The 24,599-nt window shown below is 45.1% G+C and overlaps 1 protein-coding gene across 3 annotated transcripts in view; it reads right to left on the bottom strand.

The window, feature by feature from the left end:
* The window catches only part of DNMT3A (DNA methyltransferase 3 alpha), a 451,028-nt gene that overhangs the window by 196,599 nt on the left and 229,830 nt on the right, over positions 1-24,599 (bottom strand). For all 3 annotated transcript variants that reach the window (XM_082251154.1, XM_082251152.1, XM_082251153.1), the window contains exon 4: positions 8,615-8,963. In XM_082251154.1, coding sequence (XP_082107280.1) covers positions 8,615-8,963 — 349 coding nt within the window. The remainder of the gene's footprint in view (positions 1-8,614; positions 8,964-24,599) is intronic.

Here is a 24,599-nt window from a genome sequence, read left to right on the forward strand (position 1 = left end):
TAAAAAAAAAAAAAATATGCGATTATCCATTTCTTTTTCAGGTGACCCGGAGCGAGAAGATGGAGGTAAGTATTAAATTAGGGTGGAACTCCACTTTAAGCAAATCTATCTGCAAGCCAGCCCTAGCAGCAATGTCCAAGGCAATGGAGATCTGGACGGACAGCATGGATGAGACCCTGAAGAGCATCTCGGGAAGAGGTGGCCAGAAGCTCACCCATTCAGGAGCTGAAGATGGCATCGACTTTTTTGGGGGAGGCTTCCATCGACATCATCCACCTTGTGGCCCGGGTTATGCTCTCCTCTGTCACCGCCAAGTGCGCCCTCTGGCTCCGGCCATGGTTAGCTGACCCTGCATCCAAGAAGGTGTGATACCAGATTCCCTTTGAGGGTTCCTCCATCTACAGCAACAAGTAAGGTAGCGCTATGGCCCGGGCCACCGGTGGTAAGTCGGGGTTCCTACCCCAGGACTAGCCCCTGCTAAACCAGAAGCAGGCTCATCCCAGGAAGCAGAATCTGGATCGTGCTAGGGAGGCACGTAGTTACAAGCCTGGTCGAGAGTTCAGGAGAAGTAGGAAGTCAAGACAACCCTCTTTCCGGAAGCCCTCTAGGGGTGGATCTACTGGTGAACCGAGAGGCCACTAAGTCTTTTTGAGATTTGGCCTGCTCAGACATGTCAGGTGGAGGCTCGTCTTCTCTGCTATCGACATGTCTGGGCAGCCTCAATCCAGTATTTCTGGACCGTCTCTTAAAGAGGTTATAAACCCTTTTTTTTTTTTCTTTTTCACCCTGCAAGAGAAACACATAATGAGCTAGTATGCATCGCATACTAGCTCATTATGAAATACTTACCTTAGAACGAGCCCCCGCCGTGCCGTCCGCTTAGCTGTATGACGGGCGACATGTCCAGTCGCCCATCTTCCGGGATCGCGGCATCCGGCCATCTGATTGGCCGGAGCCGCGGTGACGTCATTCCCGCGCACAGAGTTCTGAAGGAACGGCACCAGCGGCCGTTCCTTCAGAGCGCATGCGCCAGTGACGTCACTGGATGCATCTAAGGTAAATATCTTCTGAACGGTACATGTTTAGGAGATATTTACAGTACCTATAGGTAAGCCTTATTATAGGCTTACCTATAGGTACAAGTGTCAGAGGAGGGTTTACTTCCTCTTTAAGGGCATGCCTGGACCTTCAGCAGCGCTCCCAGGCTCAGGTTCATCCTCACTTCTCTAACGCTTTCAGCAGAAAAGAGGCAGACACTTATGTCTTACATGAAGTCCCTGATAACTCAGGGCGCCGCTGTACCCGTCCAGGAGGGCGAGCGAGGTCAAGGGATCTACTCTTCTCTCTTCAACGTACAGAGGAAAAATGGCACATGGAGGCCCATCATAGATCTTACCCATCTAAATCATTTCATCAAGGAGGAGAGGTTCAAAATGGAAACGCTGTTAACGATCCAACCGTCGGTCCAACCAAGAGACTGGCTAGTGTCTCTAGACTTAAAGAGCGCTTATTTCCATGTTCCCTTAGCAAGAGACTTTCAACAGTTTCTCCGATTTGCCATTGGTCGGGTTCATCTACAGTCTCCCCTTCGGGCTTTTGACATCGCACATTTTCAAAAATCTTGTTGGCCGTCGTAGCCCTAATAAGAACCAGAGGTATTCGTCTACATCATTACCTAGATGATGTTCTCCTCCTGTCCCAAGACAGGGATCAACTATTGGGACACGGGTCAATTCATCGACACTCTTCAAGAGTTTGGGTGGCTCCTGAACACGGAGAAGCGTCACTTAGAGCCCACACAGTCCCTCGTGTTCCTCAGGGCTCTGTTCGACACGACCAAAGGCACCATCTCTCTGCCCGATAAGAAAGTCCCGCTGGTACGAGACAGGATACGCCTCACTCTCTGTTCATCTCATCTCCATGCTCAGCAGTGACTCCCCCTCCTTGAGGGATAATTTCAAACATCCTGGAGCTCCCCGCAGCATTCCAGGCATTACAGGCCTTTGGTCACCTAACGTTGGGGGTCTTCAGTGATGCTCAAATTAGACAACACAACAGCAGTGGCCTACGTAAGGAAACAGGGGGGAACTCGTAGCCTGTCCCTATTACGAGAGGTAGAGCCAATCATGACCTGGGCGCAGAAGAATCTGTCCACCATATCAGGAACCTATGTTCCTGGAGTCCAGAATGTTCAAGCAAAGTATTACTTAAGGTTCCAAGACCCCCAAGCCTTCGGGGTGGACACCCTTACGGAGCGCTATGGAGGTTTCGCAGAGCCTATGCCTTCCCTCCGATCCCAGTTATTCATCAGTTCAGGACAGAAGAAGCAGAGGTAGTATCAATAGTCCCATACTAGCCCAACAGGCCCTGGTTCACCCTACTGATGCTACTCAGTTACCGGGATCCGATTCCTCTATCTCTCAGACTGGACCTGCTGTCTCAGGGCACTACCCTACATCCATGCCAGGCTCATCTGCAGTTAAAAGTCTGGTTCTTGAGAGGGGAAGGCAGGAGGCTCTAGGCTGTCCTGAGGAAGTCCTCCCTACACTCTTAAAAGCTAGGAGGAAGAGCACTAACAGAGTCTACGAGAGAATGTGGTCAAGGTTTATGGACCATATGTCCACCAGAGCCAGTCTGTGCAGTGCACCTACAGTCCAGGACATCCTGAGCTTCCTAGAGTCGGGCCTGGATCTATTCCTGATGTTGAGCTTGCTCCGGGTGCAGGTATTGGCTATATCAGCTTTCATTGGAGTGTCATGGGCCAGGCATATTGTCGTCCATCAGTTCTTCAAGGGGGGCGGTGAAACTCAGGCCCCAGAGGAAGCCGAAAATCCCAAAGTGGGATCTCCCGGTTGTTCTCGCAGCTCGGGTCAGAACTGGACAAGCTGCACTTAATCAAAGAACTTGCTCTCAGATGGTTCTTTTGGTGGCCATCACATTAGCAAAGAGGATATTCGAGATTCGAGCCCTGAGCTTGAAGGAGCCTTTTTTCAACCTTCTTCCTGGACAGAGTGGTCCTAATTCCTTTGCTGGGGCCAAATCCCAAGGTTACTTCTGTTTTCCATGAGAAACAGGAGATTGTTCTACCTACCTTCAGATCAGTCGAAAACTCTGTCGTTCATCCACTTAATGTGGGCGATACCTTGAAACAATATCTGAAGGCCACGGCTCCCTTTTGGTCAGTCTGAATACCTATTCGTTCTCTTCCATGGGAAAAACAATACATGCCTCATCTAGATCCATTGCTGTGTGGATCGTTCAGTCCATCCATTGGGCCTATAAAGCAAAGGGCTTGGTGCCTCCGGAGGTGGTGACAGTGCACTCGACCAGATGTGTATCAACATCTTGGGCAGCCTCACGGCAAGTCGCCCCCGAAGTGATCTGCAAGGCAGCCTCCTGGTCTTCAATCAACACTTTCTTGACCCATTATTGTGTTGAACCGGCTGCTTTATCTTCTGCTAATTTTGGTTTACAAATCCTGTCTGTTGACTCAGCATCTGCCCACCCGGGTGTGTACGGCTAGTTATTTACCAAATGTATGCTGCCATGTAGTCTGTCAGGAAAACGGAAAATTGTCTATTAAATACTTACCGTAATTTTCCTTTCCTGATGGACTCCATGGCAACAGGTGTCCCCTAACAGTTCCTGAGTAGGCAAGTTACAGAACACGGATGCTGACTCAGAGCAAACTTTACGGGAGTGGGGTCCTATACGGTAGGAGTGGAGGCGGAGTCCACCAGGAAAGGGAAACTATGGTAAGTATTTGATAGACAATTTTCAGCTTGTTCTGCGTTTAGGTTGGTGGCAAGTTCTCTTTAAATGGGGCTGCACCAAGCCCCCAGCCAGAAGTCCAACATTTCTGCTTGCGTGCACCTTGAAATTCCCAGACAGCCTATTGTTAAAGTGGTAGTAAAGTCTTTTTTTTTTTAAGTTGTACCTACAGATAAGCCTATAATAAGGCTTACCTGTAAGTACAGTGGATAATGGATATCTCCTAAACTTGTGGTGTTTAGGAGATATTCACACTGCATGCAGTCAGTGACATCACCGACACATGGGCATACCGTGCCGGACCTTCAGACCTCTGTGCCGCAGCCAAGGGCTCCCGCTTGCATGCGTGGGCGTGACATAATTGCAGCCTTGGCTGGATGTGTAAACTCAAAGCTTGTATTCTGCAATTCATAAATTCATACCATGCAGATTTGGGAATAATCTCTTCGGACCCATTTACACTGTTGAATTGTGGTGCTGAAGCTCTATGCTGCCACATTACTGCATGTTTTGCAATCAAATTTGGAGCATGTATAATTTTTGATCTCTTGTGGTGCGTTGAAAGCATGTAGTGCATGAGCCTTTTCCAAAACTGCACTGTGTTGACTCGAACTGATTAGGACAGGCACCACTGAAAAATGTGATTTCCCTGGTCATGCGATTCTGTGCAACTCCAGTCACATCAGAAGTTGCACTAGTGTGATCCTGGGCTTAAATGACTGGCCACTCTTTCAGGGACTATAATTATGTCAATAGGTCAGAAGAAAATGGGTTCTGCATGCTTATATTGGTGGCACCCTTTTCTAGCCCCTTAAAAAAAATGAATATATACATTTGCTAGTATAAGGTGTAGGTATCTACAGGTGCCTGCAGCAGCTTTTGGTGCTATGCAGAAATGCCAGGCATTTCCTTCCAGGTGGTGTCAGGGCTTTCCTCCAGTCCTATGCCTTAACATTGGCTCATCACTCAAGGCTGCCTTTTTGGCCAATAGGAATGTGTATGAGATGAGTGAGTGCAGACAAGCTCTAACACCACCAGGAGGTGCATGGCATCCGGCCATAGTAGGGGGCAATGAAAGTTACTGCAGGTACAGTATGCCTGGGAACATACTTTTTGTAAGGTGGCATGGTCACCTAAGGCTGCATGCACACTAGCGTTTTTCTAAGCTCCTAGAACCTATTATGAGCATCTTTTTTTTTCTGCTCCTAGAAGCTAACAGTGTTATCCCATGTGTCCATGCATACTATTTTAAGCTAGAAGCATTTTTCAAGCTTCAGCTTTTGGGAGCAGAAAAACAATTGTTTTTAGAGAGGTTTTAGAAGCATTTTCCTGGCAGAAAAAAAAAAAAACACTAAACGCTTCTAAATGGTACTAAAATGCCCCTAAGGATCCTTTCACACGGAGCGGACCGTATTTTGATCCGCTCCGGCGTTTTTTGTTTTTTTTTACGGACACGGATGACACTTGTGTCATCCGCTCCGTATGTCCGCATATCATCCCATCTGTTTGCGGATGATATCTGGACATAATGTATGTCTATGGGATTGCGGATGTCAGCGGATGACACCGCTGACATCCGATTTTGCGTCCTTTCCATTTTTTAAATGGAAGAAAAATAGGGTTCTGTTCCAAAAAACGGAACAGAACTGAAAGGACGCAAATCGGATGTCAGTGGATGGTCATCCGCTGACATCCGCAATCCCATTGACTTACATTATGTCCGTATATCACCCGCAAACGGATGGGATGATATGCGGACCTACGGAATGCCCGTGTGAAAGGGGCCTAACAGCTTTTGTCGAGCTTCCTTTTTGTTTTACTCACGTACTGTAAAAATGCTAATGAAACGCTAACGCTCCTAAAAGCTTCCAAAATATACTAAAATGCTACTACAAGCTGGCACAAAAAGGCTTTTATCAGTGTTTTTCATCCAACTTTTTTTTTCTAGCATTTTATTTAGCTTCTAAAAAACCCTAGTGTGTGTAGGGTCTCAAAAGCCAGCATTAGAAACGCAGCATCAAGGTTTCCTGATAAAGCAACTTTACCCACTTTCCCACATCCCCCCCCCAATGCCCCCTCCTCTCTAACTTAGCAAAGTGATTTTTTTATTGATATTATTACCTTTTTTGGGGGAATTAATTCCCCATTTCCTAGATTCTGTCTTGACAGAACCATGACATTTCTATTGTCCATAGCCTCCTGGAATATCCACGTCTCGCATACCAGGAGGCCACAGGTATTCTACTGCACTTGTGACAGGGCGCATCATGGGGGAGCTTGCTGTCTATTATCAAAGCTGCAGCCAACACCAAATAATGCACTGTGGTGCATGTGATCATTAGGAGGATGGTTGCATGAACCCAGAAAAGACAGCCGTCCTCGTGATGACATCACAGATAAAGAGGGCATCACAGGACCCAGTACACTGCAGCAGCACAGCACATCTACACAGAACATAATATACTAATAACAGTATAATGTTTTGTGGTCTACCCTGCCAGAAAGGTAAAGAGGGGGATGGAGGTGAGGGGATAGAGGTGAGTGAAGTTCTTCTTTAACGCGATTGGAAAAGCTTGCATTTTTAAAAAGTTGAGTTGCCCAATAGAAGGCATTGCTCAATCATCAAACTTTCACTCCTGCAAGAGGAAAACCACTTTAAAGTGAACCTGGCGCAAACCTGGGCAAAACAAACTTAACACATAGTTAGGCCTCTTGCACGCGGTACGGATGTTTGAGCATTTGCTTTTTGCGACGTAATTTCAGGTGTTTGTTTTAGGCGTATTTGTGCGTATTTGCGCGTATATGCGCATACATGCGCACAATACATTCCTAGGGTAAATAATTCATATTTATGCTCATATCACACATTTGCGTGTATTTGAGAACATCCATGCAAAATATTGACTGGGAACGCAGATTTTTTTTCTTTTTTTTTAAATCAAGAATATGCAGCCCTTGTTTACACGCCTGAGCATACAGGCACATTGTAAACAATGGGCTGCATTTAAGATCAGTAACAAAAAAAAACGCTGTACTGAATATTTTTTAAAGCTGCAGAGTGCAAGAGGCGTTATAGATATGGATTAGCATGGGCAATCTTTAGAGCCGGTTCACATATGAGCGACCCGACTTTCGGTGGCGACCTGTGAAGTCGCAGTGCACAGCTCGCACCGCGACCTCGGAGCGGCGGCACGGACTTCATATCATTGAAGTCAATGCAGGTCGCTCCAGGTCGCCCCAAAGAAGCTCCGGACCCTTTTTCTAAGTCGGAGCGACTTGGGTCGCTCCTATTAGAACGGGTCCACAGCTTCTCTATGGCAGGCGACCTACGGCGACCTGTCAGGCGACCAGGTCGCCTGACAGGTCGCCCCAGTGTGAACGGGGTCTTAGTGAAAGCCAAAAACCAACAAAATCAGCAGATCCAAAGGGCTGAGAAGCTGAAGTCATAGAAAATCCTGATTTGTTTCCGGGTAAAATGAGTTCTTCCAGCTCCTTTCCCTAAAATTTTAAATAAATGATGGATACAACAGAAAGAGTGAAAACAAGCAATCATGATCACTTCAGGTGGGTGGAGTTGGGAATGCAGGGGAGGGAATTTTTCCCTTTACATGCCCAAGGATTATAAGAAGCATATGGTGGACTAACCCTACAAAAGATGAATATTATAAAAGAACTAGAGTGACTTCCATAGAAGACTGAATCTTCTTCTGAAAAGCAACTTGACTGGCTGTTGTGCTGATCCTCTTGTTTCAGGGCTTGTGAGTCACTGACCTGCAACAAGGATGTGAATCAGAAGTTAAATTATAGAGCCAAAAGTTTGTGGACACCTGACCATCATACCTATATAGGCATTCAGTTCCTAAACCATGGGTATTAGGCTGGCCATACATGGTTCAAATCAAGCTCCTGCTGAACCGGACGAGATTCGAACTGTGTATGGGCTGTATTTATGTATTTATCGATCAATCAACTTGGGTACAACCAGCATGCCAGGTTTTATCTGCGATTAGCGCTAGTAGCTGCTATAGCTACTAGCAATAATCACTGTCTTCTCCCGGCAGGGACAGCTTCCCCCATAGGGAGAAGACAATGGTCTGTGTTGATGGGAGAATCGGGTGAATTTCTTTCTTGAAACAGGCGGTTGCAGGAAAGAATTTCAGTCTGTGTATGACCAGCCTTAATATAGAATCTGCCCTCCGTCTTAATTTTTAGCTGCCCACAGTCCCACTCTACTGGGAAGGCTTTCCACAAGTTTTTGGAGCCTGTCTGGGGGAATTTATGCTCATTTAGTTAAAACAACATAGGTAAGATCAGGTACTGATGTTCTAATGCCACCCCAAGCAGTCCTGTAGGGTTGAGGCCAGGGCTCTGTGCAGGATATTCCACAGGTGCATGTCAGGGTTGCACATCAAACTCATCAAATCATGCCTCTATGGTGGTGGCTTTGTGCACAAGGATATGATTATGGTGGAACAGTAAAGTGATATCCCCAAATTGTTCCAACAAGGTTGGAGGTGCCCAATTATCTAAAATGTCTTTGTATGTGGTAGCATATACAGTGCCCTTCACTGGAAATACCTAAACTCAATCATCTAGAGGGCTGGCCATATACTTTAAGATATATAGGTAGGTGTGACGGTTAGGTGTTCACAAACTGTTGGCTGTATAGCGTATTAACGTATACGTTTTTTCAGGCCATTGATGAGAAGGTATTAAAGCCAGAGGCAGGCCACCAGCATTTTCAGAAGCAGGTCAGTGATGCCAGGCACGATTTACTCCAATGATGTATTATAGCGATAACTGTGGAACACATAATAGACCCCAAGTCACCAGTAACACCTACTTTTCTCTGTGTTGTCTGACAAGCTCCGGCGGCCTCTCTTCTTAGGGGCAGATAGCATGAGCACATCATCGTCCACTTCCTGAGGGTCCAAGCCATCGCTCAGGGTACAGCGTCCATTCTCTAGCATGGTATCCCCTTCTAGGAGATCTTCCTGCTCGTACTCACACTTCTTCCTCTCGTGTGAACTCTGCTCTGGGCTCCCCATCTCCGGAGTTGGTGTCTCAGGCTTCAGCTGGGCGTTGACAGACTCCACTTCTCCATTGTGCCCAAGGCCTGCGTGGCTGGTGGTTGAGGACATGTGGCACTTAGGGACTGAGGTGACGTCTTTGGATGCATTGACACTTTCCACCTGTAGGTAGAGATAGAACAGACAGTCACCTAACTTCAACATAGAAAGCTAACGTATAAAAAAACAGATCGTTTGCCATCTTTTGTCTCTTTTTCATATAAAATTTCACCACTTTAGCCTATGCACTTGTATGTAATAGCATTCTATAGAGCATATCTATACTCAAATGATAACTTATAGTGGACGTGTACTTTGACAGCATCCACAAAAAGCCTATACTTATCTTTTCAATGCTCCCCAGCTGCCTGAGTGTAACTATGTGCAAAATAAACAAATGAAATACAGTATATGATGCAGACTATCAGCATGAACGCAACAGATTTCGAGTCCTGCCATGCTATAGTTTCTTTATCTATTGTTCCTGATAGTAGTTTAGTTGATATCTTGAGGGCAGGGACTGATGTCAATGTACAATATATATATATATATACATATGCAAAGTGCTGCGTAAAGTACAGTAAGTACATGTAATAAATAAATGATTTTCTGGGGGGTTTTTGTAATTGGGGATGTCATCCAGTGGACAGGGTGGCTTAGATGAACATGTACAGAGGGGAAAATAAATATTTGATCCCTTGCAGGTTTTGTGTGTTTGCCCACTTACAATAAAATGAAGGGTCTATAATTTTTTTCATAGGTGTGTTTTAAATGATAGACAGAAAATCAACCAAAAATCCAGAAAAAACACATGATACAATTGTTAGAAATTGAGTAGCATTTCCATGAGTAAAAAAAAGTATTTGATCCCCAAGCAAAACATGACTTAGTACTTGGTGGAGAAACCCTTGTCAGCAAGCACAGAGGTAAGACGTTTCTTGTAGTTGGTTATCAGGTTTGCTCTCATCTCAGGAGGGATTTTTGTCCACTTTTCTTTACAGATCTTCTCTAAATCCCTAAGCCCTTTTGGCTGCCGCTAGGCAACTTGAAGTTTCAGCTCCCTCCATTAAATTTCTATAGGATTAAGGTCTGGAGACTGGCTAGGCCACTCCATGACCTTAATGTGCTTCTTCTAGAGACACTCCTTTGTTGCCTTGGGGGTATGTTTTGGGTCATTGCCATGCTGGAAGACCCATCCACGACCCATCTTCAGTGTTCTGGCTGAGGGAAGAAGGTTCTCATCTAAGATTTTACAATACATGGTCTTCTGTCTTTTGGCCCCTCAACGCAGCAAAGCTGGTCTGTGCCTTTAGCAGAGAAACAACCCCAAAGCATAATGTTTCCACCTCTGTGCTTGACTGTAGGGATGGTATTTTTAGGGTCATAGTCAGCATTTTTCTTCTTCGAAACATGGCGAGTCAAGTCAATGCCAAAGAGTAAAATTTTGGTCTCATCCGACCACAGCACTTTCTCCCAATCCTTCTTAGAAGTATTTAGATGTTCATTGGCAAACTTCAGATGGGCCTGTACATGTGCCTTCTTGAGGAGGGGGACCTTGCGGACGCTGCAGAATTTCAATCCATGGCGAAGAATTGTGTTACCAATGGTTTGTTTGGTGACTGTGGTCCTAACTACCTTTAGATCATTCACAAGCTCCTCCCGTGTAGTTCTGGGCTGATCCCTCATTTTTCTCATGATCATCCTTACCCCATGATGTGAAATCTTGGATGAAGCTGCAGACCGAGGGCGATTGATGGTTATTTTGGATTTCTTCCATTTGTTAATAATCGCTCCAACAGTTGTCTCCTTCTTACCAAGCCCAATCCAGCCTTGTGCAGGTCTACAATCTTGTCCCTGACGACCTTTTACAGCTCTTTGGACTTGCCCATGATGGTGAGGTTTGATTGGACAGGTGTCTTTTATACACATAACGAGTTGTCTTAGGAGCACCTTCTTAAATTTACAGGACTAATCTGTGTACTACATGAGCACATGCTGTAGCCAGTCTGTGGAAGACAGAATTATTGTTGGTTGGTGGGGAATCAAATACTTTTTTTACTCACTAAACTGAAACTCAAATTATAACATCTGTATCATGTGTTTTTTGTGGATTTTTGGTTGATATTCTGTCTCTGTCATTTAAAATACACCTATGTTAAAAAAATTATAGACCCTTCATTTCTTTGCAAGTGGGCAAACTTACAAAATCTGCAGGGGATCAAATAATTATTTTCCCCACTGTAGCAAACATGAACTACAGTAGAACTCATTCACACCATATGTGTTGGGCTATGCTGGGCAGCCCTGCACATGGGCAAGAAAATCTGCCTTATGTCCTATTAGATTGCATTCTCATGAATTGAAGTGCCTTACAATCCATAGCAATGCGCCATAATTTTGTGATTTTTGGGATGTAGTGTGTCAGAAGCACATTGATTTCAAAGGGTTGCCTTAATGCAACACGTGCTAAAGTGTGACATAACATGTATTATCGTATGTGCAATAATGCACCATACAAATGCAATGTCAATTCACACGGCCCTAAAAAAACACATTTACAACCATTTTCTTCCTATTTTCCATCCGTCTCGGATCGGATCAAAACAGACAGGCGGTCTGTTTTCATCCGATCTCCCAAAGAGGAGAGCGGGGCTCTGACAGGTCTGTCTCTGCAAAGTAAGTGGAGACGGAGCTGTCACTGCCTGCTCAGCGAGGATCGGCGGAAAGGACCCTAACACAGAATCCAAAGATTTGCATCTGAGGATATGCGTTTTCACATGTGCATTGAAAAAAAAAAAAAAAAGCAGGATAACTTTTACACATTCTATTTACTGATCAATATGCAGGAACATTTGTTCCTGTTGAGTACATTTTTACGTCAGTGTTACGACCCTGTGAACGAGGCTTTACGTTTATATGAAACCCGTACTGCAACACATAGAGTACACGCTTGTTTTTGCACTTTCCCTGTATGTACAAGGTATGTGCACACTGCAGGTAAGTGTACAGATGAGAATGGAGTTCATACATTGCAGGTCATTTTTAGGACAGGTGAAGGTGATACTTTGCTGAGTAACTGGTGTGCATTGGGCCTTCCAGTTTGTGCCATATACTGTTTTACCTCTAGAGTGGCACACCAAAAAGTCTTGATTTGTACACTGAGTAATTCAGTTTATGCCAAACACCCTTTATTCCCCAGTGTCGGGGTGGCACATCATGGGTGTCTTGATTTGTGCACTGGGTAATTCAGTTTATGCCAAACACCCTTTATTCCCCAGTGTCAGGGTGGCACATCATGGGTGTCTTGATCTATGCACTGAGCCCTTGGGTTTATGCCTTGCATCTTTGTGTCCCCAGTGTCAGGGTGGGCCACCATGGGTGTCCTGATTTGCCCACTGAGCTCATGTGTAGAAGGCAGAAAATTAGCAAATTGCTGTTTAGAGGCACAGCAATATTAATTTTGAGGTAAATTGTAGACTGATCAGATTATACCGCGCTGAGAGAACCGGAGGAACAGGGACCAGTTTCCCCGGCAACCAAGGAGGAAGCAAGGCCTCTCCCTTAGCAGCATCCACTAGCATTAATCAGGCCTCGGCTAAGCGTTTCATCTATTATTCAGGAGGCCCAGGGCAGCCGGGTAAGTGCTGATGGGACTGGTAACCCCCAAGTGGCCCCTGGACAAACTCAGCCTGCAAGTGATAGGTGGGCCCCTGACACAACATGGCGGCCGTGAAAGGGATTCCCTGACAGGGCCGTCAAACTCAATACCGCAGTAATGAATGAATGAGCTAATGAATAAAAGCAAAGGGATTGTGCATCTTCCCCCCGGGCATCAAAAATTCACCCGAGTCCTGTCTTCCAGCCACAGGCAAGAACAAAACCGAAATACGAACAGCAGCCAGATTTAAGGAACATCAACTAATCAAAAGCTGCCCATGGCAACCAACCAGACAGCCAATCAATAGCAACCAATAAAGCAAATAATAAAACTTTTATCACAGCAACCAAGTATTAGTTATGGCAACAAGCTCTTGTCTCCATCGCTATTGGATATTGCCAATAACAGCCACATGTTTACACGGCAACCAGATATTTCCCATGGCAACAAAGAGATTGATCAGACTTCACCAAAAACAATCAATAAGATTGTCAACCAATTATTTCCACAGCAAATAATATTAATAACAGCTAATTTTTTTACCTATATCAACTGAGATGTAACCCTTAGCAAACACAAGTGTAAATCACATCTACAGCAATAAATGACAACAAAATGTTACCATAACAATCACAAATAGTACCGACAACCAACTTTTACCCATAGCAGCCCACAGCAACCAAATGTTACCGATAGCAACGACATGAAACTCACTGAGCTGCCACCTAACTGGTAACAAAGGACCTACTACCTAAGTAACTGATAGGGTCATAAGGATGGGTATTGTTCAAGAGTTTGCCATAGCAACTGAATGTTACCCATAGCTACCAAAAGCAATCACAGACCTTACCCAAAGTATCATATTAACAATCAAATGCAACTCATACCAATCATAACTTACCTATAGGCTCTAACGAGCAGGGCCCTCTGATTCCTACTGTATTGAATTGGATTATAAAGCTGGATACACACTATAAGATTTTCTGAAGACTTTTTCCTTTAGATTTACCAAAACCATATAATATGAGGTCAAACCTAAACACTTTCAAATTGTATGCAATCAGGCAGGCCCTTGCACTACATAGTTGAATGTAAAGCCTCGTACACACGCAACGAATTTCCACCGACCGGCCGTCCGTCTTTTGTCCAGAGTGGTGTCTGTTGGTTGGAATGTGCTCTAGACTGCACACGAATTTTCCCGTACGACAGAATTCTACTTCAGAAGTGATGTCATGTGTTGGATTGCTTTCTTTGTGTTCTTTCATCTCTGAGCATGCCCAGTCTTGCTCATAAGATTTTTCCCCATCGAAATCTGTACTAATGAGATGAAAATCGGACGTGTTTTGATGGTCGACAAAAATTATATAGCCTGCACACCAGAATTTTTTCAGCCAAAAAGTCGGAGTCGGTTGTCGGAAGCATCATACTAACAAGCTGAAAATCGGCAGATCGGTCGTCGGACGAAAATTCCTGGCCGAATTTCGACTCATGTGTACGGGGCTTAACCCTAAAGGAAATCTACCAACAAAAGTTGTATAGTGTGTATCCAGCTTAATGCCCCGTACACACGTTCCGATAATCGTACGACTAATGTTTCGTAAATTGTTGCATGTTACTAAAATCAAAACCAACTCTGCGTACCAACCATCAGAATTTCTTCGTACGATTCACTGACCAAGTGTATTTTTCGTAGCTACGTATCGGAAGTGATGTATATACGTCTGACTCCTGCAGATTATTTTACTCTTTCCGATCATGCATGGTATTTGTCGATCGACTTTTAGCGTAGGCATACTGTACTGACGAAACGATTATCGTTCGACAGAAGTTTTCCTGTTTGTCCCTTCAGATTTTGTTGGACCAACTGTTGTGATCGGCTGTCGAAAGCTGTGTACCAACGATCAGATTATCGTGAGATCAGGGCGAAAGCGAGTTTTGTCGAACAATTATCGGAACGTGTGTACGGGGCATAAGGCTGGATACACACACTATACAACTTTTGTTGTAGGATTTCCTTTAGATTTACATTCAACTATGTAGTGCAAGGGCCTGCCTGCTTGCATACAAATTGAAAGTGTTTAGGTTTGACCTCATATATTGAATGGTTTTGGTAAATCTAAAGGAAAAAATCTAAAGAAAGTTGTATAGTGTGTATCCAGCTCAATGGGCCATACACACTATACAATTGTCTTTAGATTTTTTCCTTTAGATTTACCAAAATCATATAATATGAGGTCAAATCTAAACACTTTTAATTTGTATGCAGTCAGGCAGGTCCTTTCACTACATTGAAAAGGTAAATCTAAAGGAAATCCAACCACAAAAGTTGTATAGTGTGTATCCAGCTTAAAGTGGAGTTCCACCCTATTTTTATACTTACCTCCATCTTCTCGCTCCGGGTCACCTGAAAAAGAAATGGATAATCGCATATTTTTTTTTTTTTTACTTACCTCGTAGCGAAGAAAAAATACTTACCTTACTTCCTTCTTCCTCCTTCCTCGGCCGCGGCCCGTCGTCACTTCCTGGCTCTGCAATGATTCCTGGGAGCTGAACGTCATAGCTCCCAGGAATCATTGCGCCTGCACCGGCCCCGACGTCAGTTCCGGGTCGCGCGCGTCATCCCCTTCTAAACAGCTTCTGGGCATGCCCAGAAGCTGTAGAGGGATGACGCGCGCGACCCGGAAATGACGTCGGGGCCGGCGCAGAGCATCGTGGGACCAAAGAAGGCGGAAGAAGACGCCGAAGGGGATCTCGCTGGCTTCAAGCTGCCCACATCTGAGATGGCAGCGCTGGACAAGACGTTTGCAAGGTAAGTATTTGTCCTAACAGGTAAGTGCAACCCGGGACAGATCAGAGGCCTAGCCAATGTGGAATGCACTAGCCCTGACTGTCCCGGGGGTATTAAAAAAAAAAAAAAAAATCCATGGTGGAACTCCGCTTTAACTGTGTTGTTTGCCCCAACATTGTAGAGCGCTGCGCAAACTGTTGGCGCTATAATCCTGTATAATATTATTATTATTAATAATTATAATAATAGAGCAATAACATGTTACCCATACCAACCAAATAATTGAAATGCTACCAATAACAAATAATCACAGCAATTAGAGATTTACCTATAGCAACATATGTTTGCTCAAAGAATCGTGCCACTCATAGTAGCAACATATAACAGTTGCTGTACAATAACAGAAACAATGCCTACCACACCAATCATCTGATACCTAATGTTACCCATAGCAACCAATCATGTTTCCATATTTAAAAACAACCCATAGTGATTAGATGTTCTACATATCAAACTGATACTATTTATAGTAAGTACATGCTCCTCCTAACAATGAAATATTACCTATAATAATCATAGCCATGGATAGTTCCCACCAGCAAATTAATATCATCCCTAGCAACTAAATGCTACCAAGGGAAACCACATTCTACCCAGAGCAATTTAAGTTCCCATAGCAACCTAATGTTACCCATAGTAACCAAAAGCACCCCCTGGCAATCAGATGTTATACATATCAAACTTATGCTACCCATAGCAACTGAATGTTCCTCCTAACAATTAAATATGACCTATAATTCATAGCAAAGGATAGTTCCCTATGGCAACTGAATATCACCCCTATCAACCAGATGCTACCCAGAGCAACAACATTTTACCCTGGGCAATAGTGTTCCCACAGCAACCGGAAGCAACCAAATGTAACTACATGCTACCCAGAATGATTGTGAGATCCTGCCACCGTGTTACCATAGCAACCAGATGCTATCCAGAACAAATAAGATTGACCTAGAGCAGTTGTGTGTTTCCATAGCAACTAGATGATACCCAAGACAACCCATATTCAGCCAAGAGCATGGGAGCTCAACCTGTGGCCCTCCAGCTGCTGCGGAACTACAATTCCCATCATGCCTTTACCTTCAGGAGTCAAGCTTGTAACTGTCAGCAACTTGCAATGCTTAATGGGACTTGTAGTTCCGCAACAGCTGGAGGACCACAGGTTGAGCACCCATGGCCTAGAGCAGCGTTTCTCAACTCCGGTCCTCAGGGCCAGGGGAGGGCTGGCAGCATTAGGCCTGGGGGGCAAGTCCAGTCAAGTGGCCCATTGAACCGGAATCAGCTCACCATCCATACCCACCTGGTTTTGGACTGACAGCTGTATACAGTGTCTGGCCCCTACACTAATCCAGCCCTGAGTGCGGCCTTTTTACCACTTTTCAGAGTGGCCCGGGGGGCAATTGCCACCCTGCCCCCCTTGCCAGTCCTCCCCTGCTCAGGGCACACTAACAGGCCAAGTTTGCTGCTCAGTGATTGCAGTATTCTATTCTGCATCTCCCCAAGGTAATACTTTAAATCTGGCCTGGTAGTGTGCCCTGAGGATCGGAGTTGAGAAACACTGGCCTAGAGCAAGGGTCTCAAACTGGAGGCCCTCCAGCTGTTGCGGAACTACATTTCCCATTATGCCTCTGCCTATGGGAGTCATGCTTGTAACTGTCAGCCTTGCAATGCCTCATGGAAATTGTAGTTCTGCAACAGCTGGAGGGCCACCAGTTTAAGACCCCCCGCCTAGAGTGTTCCCATAGAAAATTAATGCAACTCAGAACAACTGTGTTCTTATAGCAACCAGATACAAACCAAAGCAACCACAATCGACACAGAGATTTTGTGTGTTCCCATAGCAACCAGTTGGTATCCAGAGCAACCACATTCTAAGCAGAAAAATCATGTGTTCCTATAGCAACCACATTCTACCCAGAGCAATCTTGTCTTCCCATAGCAACCAGATGCTACCCAGAGCAACCACATTACAACCAGAGCAATCATGTGTCCCTACAGCAACCAGATGCTACCCATAGCAACCCCATTCTAACCAGAGAAATCATGTTTTCCCATAGCAACCACTTTCTACCCAGAGCAATCTTGTCTTCCCATAGCAACCAGATTCTACCTAGAGCAACCACATTACAACCAGAGCAATCATGTGTTCCTACAGTAACCACATTCTAACCAGAGCAATCATGTGTTCCCATAGCAACTGCATTCTACCCAGAGCAATCATGTCTTGCCATAGCAACCAGATTCTTCCCAGAGCAACCATATTCTAACCAGAGCAATAATGTGTTCCTACAGCAACCACATTCTAGCCAGAGCAATTATGTGTTCCCATAGCAACCACATTCTATCCATAGCAATCTTGTCTTCCCATAGCAACCAGATGCTACCCAGAGCAACCACATTCTAACCAGAGCAATTATGTGTTCCTTCAGCAACCAGATACTACCCAGAGCAACCACAGTCTAACCAGAGCAGTTGTGTGTTCCCATAGCAACCACATTCTACCCAGAGAAATCTTGTCTTCCTATAGCAACCAGATGCTACCCAGAGAAACCATATTCTAACTAGAGCAATCATGTGTTCACATAGCAACCAGATGCGTTCTGGAGCAATCATATTCTACTCAGAACAGTTGTGCTTTCCCATAGCAACCAATTGCTATCTTAAAGTGGATGTATACCTCATTCATGAAATCTGACCTGGGCACATATATCTGTAGTGTTTAGTTATCTTTCTCCAAAGCCCTAAGTTCTGTGTCTTTCTGCTGCTCCGTTCCTCTGTTATCAGCATAACTTCTGACAATTTCTCTGACACAGGAGAAAAAAGCAGCAGAAAATTTGGGGTGGGTGCATGGAGATAGATTAGCAGAAAGCTGGTCTATTCACAGCACAGCTCTGCATGTTTTTTCCTTCCTCTGCCTATGTGGAGAGGGGGGGGGGGGGGTGTGCCTTTCCTTCAATCAGGTGTCACACAGTGTATGCCAAGACTCCACACCCAGTGCTGAAGAGAAAATTCTAACACAATGTTCACTTTCTAAACAGTGAGGAAAGCTGAAGACAGCAGATATAAAAGTAAAACTTATGTAGAAAGGATTTATTTAATCTCTGTGTTTTACCTAAGGCTATTCACTTCACTGGGTATATGTGGGGGTTTACACCCACTTTAACCACTTTACGCCTGCCTGCAGTAATATTACTGCGGCAGAGTGGCTCGTTATCGTCTGACGACGTAGTACTATGTCGCCAGACACTCCCCTTTCTCGGCGGCGGCGCGCGCGCCGCCGGAGGCTCGCTCCCGCTGTGACTGAGTCGGGCCAGGGGAGGAGCAGCGGCGATCGCCGCCGCTCTTCCCCGATCGTCGGGGATCGAGTGTGGAGATCTGCCTGCTTGTGTAAACACAAGCGGGCAGATCTCCTAAGTGACAGACAGGGTCAGATTGCAGGGTTCACCATAGCTGAACCCTGGATCTGTCCTTGTGTCACTCAGTCACCTCCCCCCACACACGTCAGTAAGCACCAGGCATACATTAACCCCTCCCTCTCAAATAAAATTAACCCCTTCCCTGCCAGTGTCATTTTTACAGTAACAGTGCATATATATAGCACTGATTACTGCAGTAATGTCACTGGTACCCCCAAAAGTGTCAAAAATGTCAGTCAAGGGTCCAATCTGTCCGCCGCAATGTCGCAGTCCCGCAAAAAAAAATTGCAGATTGCCGCCGTTAAAAAAAAAAACCACCAAAAATGACAGAAATCTTTCCCTTAGTTAGTAAACGCAATAACTTTTGTGCAAACCAATCAAAATACGCTTATTGTGAATTTTTTTACCAAACATAGGTAGCAGAAAACAAATTGGCCAAAAATTTAAAAAAATTTCGATTTTTACATTTTTTGGGGGGGGGAATTTCATATAAAAAAATGTGGAAAAATATTGTTGTTTTTTCAAAATTTACGCTCTTTTTTTGTTTATAGCGCAAAGAGTAAAAATCGCACAGGTGATCAAATACCACCAAAAGAAAGCTCTGTTTGTGGAAAAAAAAGAACATAAATTTAGTTTGGGTATGGCGTCGCACGACCGCGCAATTGTCAGTTAAAGTCGCACAGCGCCGAATCGCCAAAAAGTGGCCTGGACGTAAGACAGCAAAATCTTCCGGTGGTAAAGTGGTTAAGTAACCAGAAGATATTCTTAGTAATTAAGTTTCCCATAGTAACCATCACCCATATGAACTTCTAGGCAGTGAAACAGAGTCTATTTGCCGGCGATATGGTTGTAGATAAACTCTTGTCAGGACAGGCTGAACAAGCTTAAGCTCTTAGCTGTAACAAAAAATCTATTTATTTAACAGTGTCCCAATGCTGGTAATGTAAGGCTGGCAGGCCCCCGGGCCCCCTCTGCCCAGTGTACACTTTATTTAGTAACACGGGATGAGACTTTGGCCCCCGGCTGGTGGAGGGATTAGAAGGTTGGAAGCAATCCTCCGGAGTGTGACACCTGTAATAATAACTTACAATGATTTATTTTACATGTTACCAGAAGGATTGCTTTATGATGACAGACTCACCTCATAAAAAGATGATGTCACATCACAGCAAATCCCGACTACTGCAATTATCCGCCTTCCAGCCAAAGCTCCCTCTCCCCAGGTAGAATGTGATTTAAAGCGTAACTCCACTTTTGTGGAGATAAAAACATTCCCCTCTGGGTGATCTCTGTAAATTGCAGGAATTGTAACAACCTTTGTTGCAGATTCCTACCTTTTGTTATTCTGCAGAAATCCATGTTTGTTCCTCTGTGCTGAGTGAGTTTAATGGGAGTGGTTTCATAATTATCTGTCAGCTGTGGCAACTGCAGGGCTCTAATGAGGAAATCTGCTGGGCCTGCATCCCTTTAGACGTGTTCCTATTGGGAGTATCTCACCAAAAATGACATTTTTGTTGCAGGGGATGCCAGAAATCTGACTTGTATCTTAGGCAGAATTCTGGGAAAATTGGTGAGCCAATCACACAAGCAGGAAATGATGTTTCTGGGGTGTGGTCAGTATACATTCTGTGTACAGAACACCTCCAGGCGGCCATATTGTATTGCATTTTCAGAAAAATTACAACAGCTACAGATAGAAAAGGAAAGGTCATTTTTAATAACATTCAATTACATTATGATTTGTGTCACAATTGTATACGCTATATTGTTTTTTCTTTATTTGCTTTTTTCTTTGAGGGAGAGTGGGAGGGGGGGGGGGGGGCGAGTCGCTGCACCATGGGCCTCTGGTTTGTACTTGCCCCCTGGGCTGAAAGTTGACAGTATGCCACTAAGGGCCACAATGACCTGAGAGAGGGGTCAGAATGTTCCTGCACATCCAACCACCTTCTCGAAGTCTATGGGCACCAACAGACTGGAACTGGGAGAAGGGAGCAGGAAGCAGAGCCTGTATATGGAATGAAAAAATATGGCTGCACCTATATACATCTATAATTGTACACTATACGCAGTAACAAGGCTTTTCAAATGTTAAGAAGGAAGTTGCATGTGGAATAAGCAAATAAATCTGCAATCATGTACGCCTCAAGAATTGCACACTATATACAGAAACAAGGCTTTAAAACAGTGGTTCTTAACCTTGTTGGAGGTACTGAACCCCATCAGTTTCATATGCGCATTCACCGAACCCTTCTTAATTGGAAAAATAAAATATGATTTTTTCAAATTCAAAACATAGGTATATATTATTTTAGGTATATACTTATACATAGGTGCACAAAATGAAAAAAACATTAAAACATGATTTTCACACAAAAACATAATAATGAATATTTACTGAAAATTAGTGTGACTTCTGCTGTTGTCTTTCAGAGACCAGTTCAGAAATGCACGGCTTGCTATCTTGGCAAGTGCCACTCTCATGTCATTATCATGTCTCATGTCACCTCACCCTGGCCTGCTGTAAGGGGGGATCTATATGGGGGACGGGACCTCACCTCACCTCACCCTGGGGAGATCTATATGGGGGATGGGACCTCACCTCACCCTGGCCTGCTGTAAGGGGGGATCTATATGGGGGACCTGGTCCCCATATAGATCCCCCCTTACAGCAGGCCAGGGTGAGGTCCCCCATATAGATCCCCCCCTTACAGCAGGCCAGGGTGAGGTGAGGTGAGGTCCCGTCCCCCATATAGATCTCCCCCCTTACAGCAGGCCAGGTTCCCCATAAAATAGATCCCCTTTACATAGTCTTCTCAGTATTCTCACACAGTCAGTCAGACAGTCAGTCACTAGACTAGTACAGCCAGTACTACCTTTTTTTCACCTGTGTCCCGACTCCCGATCACAGGCTAGGTTTTCCTCCTGCAGGCTGCAGCACCACTGTCACCACTGGCTCTCTGGCCTCTCACCTGCCGGCTTCTTCTGCGGCTGCCTTGCCTGGTGGTTCTCTCCCGCTCTGCACTGGGCGGCCGCTGCACGGGTTAGTCCCTCCCCCAGACAGTCCCTCTCCACACCACACGCCTTGCCTGTCTCCCCCCCACCACTCCACAGTGGGCGACACTGGCTCCGGCTGGATTGGATTCGGCCAGGAGCCGAGCTGCACAGCCAGCAGTGAGAGTGAGCCAGGGGCAGAGAGAGCTGTGAGTGCGAGCAGACTCAGCGGGCAGCGGCGGCCAGCCTATCATGACAGAGTGAGTGACATGACACTGCGGAGCGGATGCGCCCCCCAGATGTTGCGCCCTTGTGTGGCCGCCCCCCCCCCCCCTGCACCCCCCATGCTATGCCACTGGATGTTATGTATTTCCATGATGACAGCGCGGAGCGAGAGCGGAAGGACATGCCCGAAACTGGAGAAATAGTCCCTGACAGCGAAGTGGTACTAGCGGAGGGTGTGCCGAACCCTCGAGACTGACCCACCGAACCCCTGGGGTTCGATCGAACCCAGGTTAAGAACCACTGCTTTAAAACATTAGGGGAGCAGGAAGCAGAACCTGAATATGGAATAAGCAATTCTGGCTGTAACCATGTACATCTACAATTGCACACTATATATATATATATATATATATATATATATATATATATATAGTAACAAGGCTTTTTAAGAGAGCAGGAAACAGAGCCTGCACATGGAATAAGGAAATATGGACATTTGTTTATTTGAACACTATACAAAGTAACAAGACTTTTAAATGTAAAGGAACAGGAGACAGCACCTGGACGTAGAACAAGCACATTAGTCTGTACATCTAGAATTGTATACCATATACAGAAACAGGGCTTTAAAAAAAAAAGCAGGAAGCAGAGCCTGTATATAGAATAAGCAAATCTGTCTGTACCAATGTACACCTATTATTGCACACTATATACTGTAGCAAGGCATTAAAACTGGAGCATGCAAAATCTAGTGGATCTCTGCATGGAAACCAATCAGGTTTCAGGTTTTATTGTTGAAGCCTAAAGTGATATTAAAGTCTTGTTTTTCTTTTGTTAAAAAATAGCAAACATGTTATACTTTCCTCTTCTGTGCAGTGGTTTTGCACAGAGCAGCCCCGATCACCCTCTTCTTGGGTCCCTAGCCGGCGCTCCTGGCCCCTCCCTCCTGCTGAGTGCCCCCACAGCAACCAGCTTGCAATGGGGGCACCAGAAGCCAAGTCGCTGCTCTGTGTGTCCATTCAGACATGGAGCTGTGGCTTAGCCCTGCCACTCTCTCCTCATTGGCTCACTGACTTTGAGTGCAGCGGGAGCCAATAGCGCTAGCTGTTGTCTTAGCCAATGAGGAGGGAGAGTCCCGGACAGCAGAGGCTCTCGTACACATCGCTGGATCGAGATGGGGCTCAGGTAAGTATTAGGGGGCTGGGAGGCCTGCTGCCCACAGAAGGTTTTTTATCTTAATGCATAGAATGCAACACCAAAAGGGGAAGTTCTGCTTTAAGGACTCATCCCATGCTCCTTTTGTTGAATTGGAACTTTTGAGCGAAAGTAGGAGCATGGTACCTGTCGAAATCGGGTACCCGCTGCCACTTTCGCTCCAACCACATAGGCGATCGGAAACTGACGCTCTAATAGATAGTAACAAAAATTAAGTATCAAGCAAAATTACATTTGTCTACATTCTTATCCTGACCTAATACACAGATTAGATCAAGGCTTTACAGAGAGTTTTAGGTCTGTGCACTGGTACAAAATTATTTCAACTGCCAACCATTATAAGAAGTGCATACGGTGGCTTATTTCTTTTCTTTTTATTGCATTTATTTTTTATTTATTTTTTTCTACCAACATGGTAACTGAATTAGAAAAAAACTGAGTATATCCCTCATTTTCTGTCTCCTTCCAAAGAGAATCTCGGGATTTTTGTTTTGGTGCTGCAGTTCCTTCCTCTAACCCAGGGGGATTCAAACTTTGGCCCTCCAGTGGTTCAGGAACTACTATTCCCATCATGCCTAGTAATGTCTGTGAATGTCAGAGATTTACAATGCCTCATGGGATGTGTAGTTCTGCAACAGCTGGAGGGCCATAGTTTGAGGATCCCTGCTCTAATCCCTTTGTCAGTACACTGTCCTGGGAGGTAGGAGCAGGGTGAAGGAACCACCAAGCTTGGGGGGGGGGGGGGGGCAGATTCTGAAGGTTCTTCAGCTGGTGGTCCTAAAGTGGTGTTCGCAGCAGTAGAGACCATTTTTTACTATATCTTTGCAGGCAACAGTTTTTGACAGTTTTAAGTGACGGAGCAGCTTTAAGGAGGAACTATAAGGTTTCATTACTATAAATTGCTAGTAGGTTTTCTTTCCCTGCTGACCACCAATATTTATTATTTTCTGAATTGTACACTCGGGTCCCTCGTCGGCACTCCTGGCCTCTCCCTCCTGCCGAGTGTCCCCACCACAAGCAGCAGCAGTAGAGACCATTTTTTACTATATCTTTGCAGGCAACAGTTTTTGACAGTTTTAAGTGACGGAGCTTAAGATGCTGGGAGTAAGTGCTGGGTTTTGGGATAAAGAAATTCTCGTGTGCATAACTGGGAGTTTCTGTAAACCATTTTGACCCTGCCAATCAAGATGGCTAAAAACTCCTAAGCTCAGGAAAAGATGGAAGTCCCCTCTGTACGATACTGGGAGTGTGTGCCCGGATGAGCTGATGCCCATGCAGATACACAGGGGGTACATCATTTGAGAACCGGCCCAGTAGGAAGACAGAAGGGAGAAAACCCAGAAGAAGATGGTGAGAAGAAAGAAACGCCATCTGGAGGATGCTGGAAGTAAGTGGCAGGTGTTAGGATG

Source organism: Pelophylax lessonae (assembly GCF_965119305.1).
Source record: "Pelophylax lessonae genome assembly, chromosome: 3".
In the NCBI taxonomy this organism is placed as follows: Eukaryota; Metazoa; Chordata; class Amphibia; order Anura; family Ranidae; genus Pelophylax; species Pelophylax lessonae.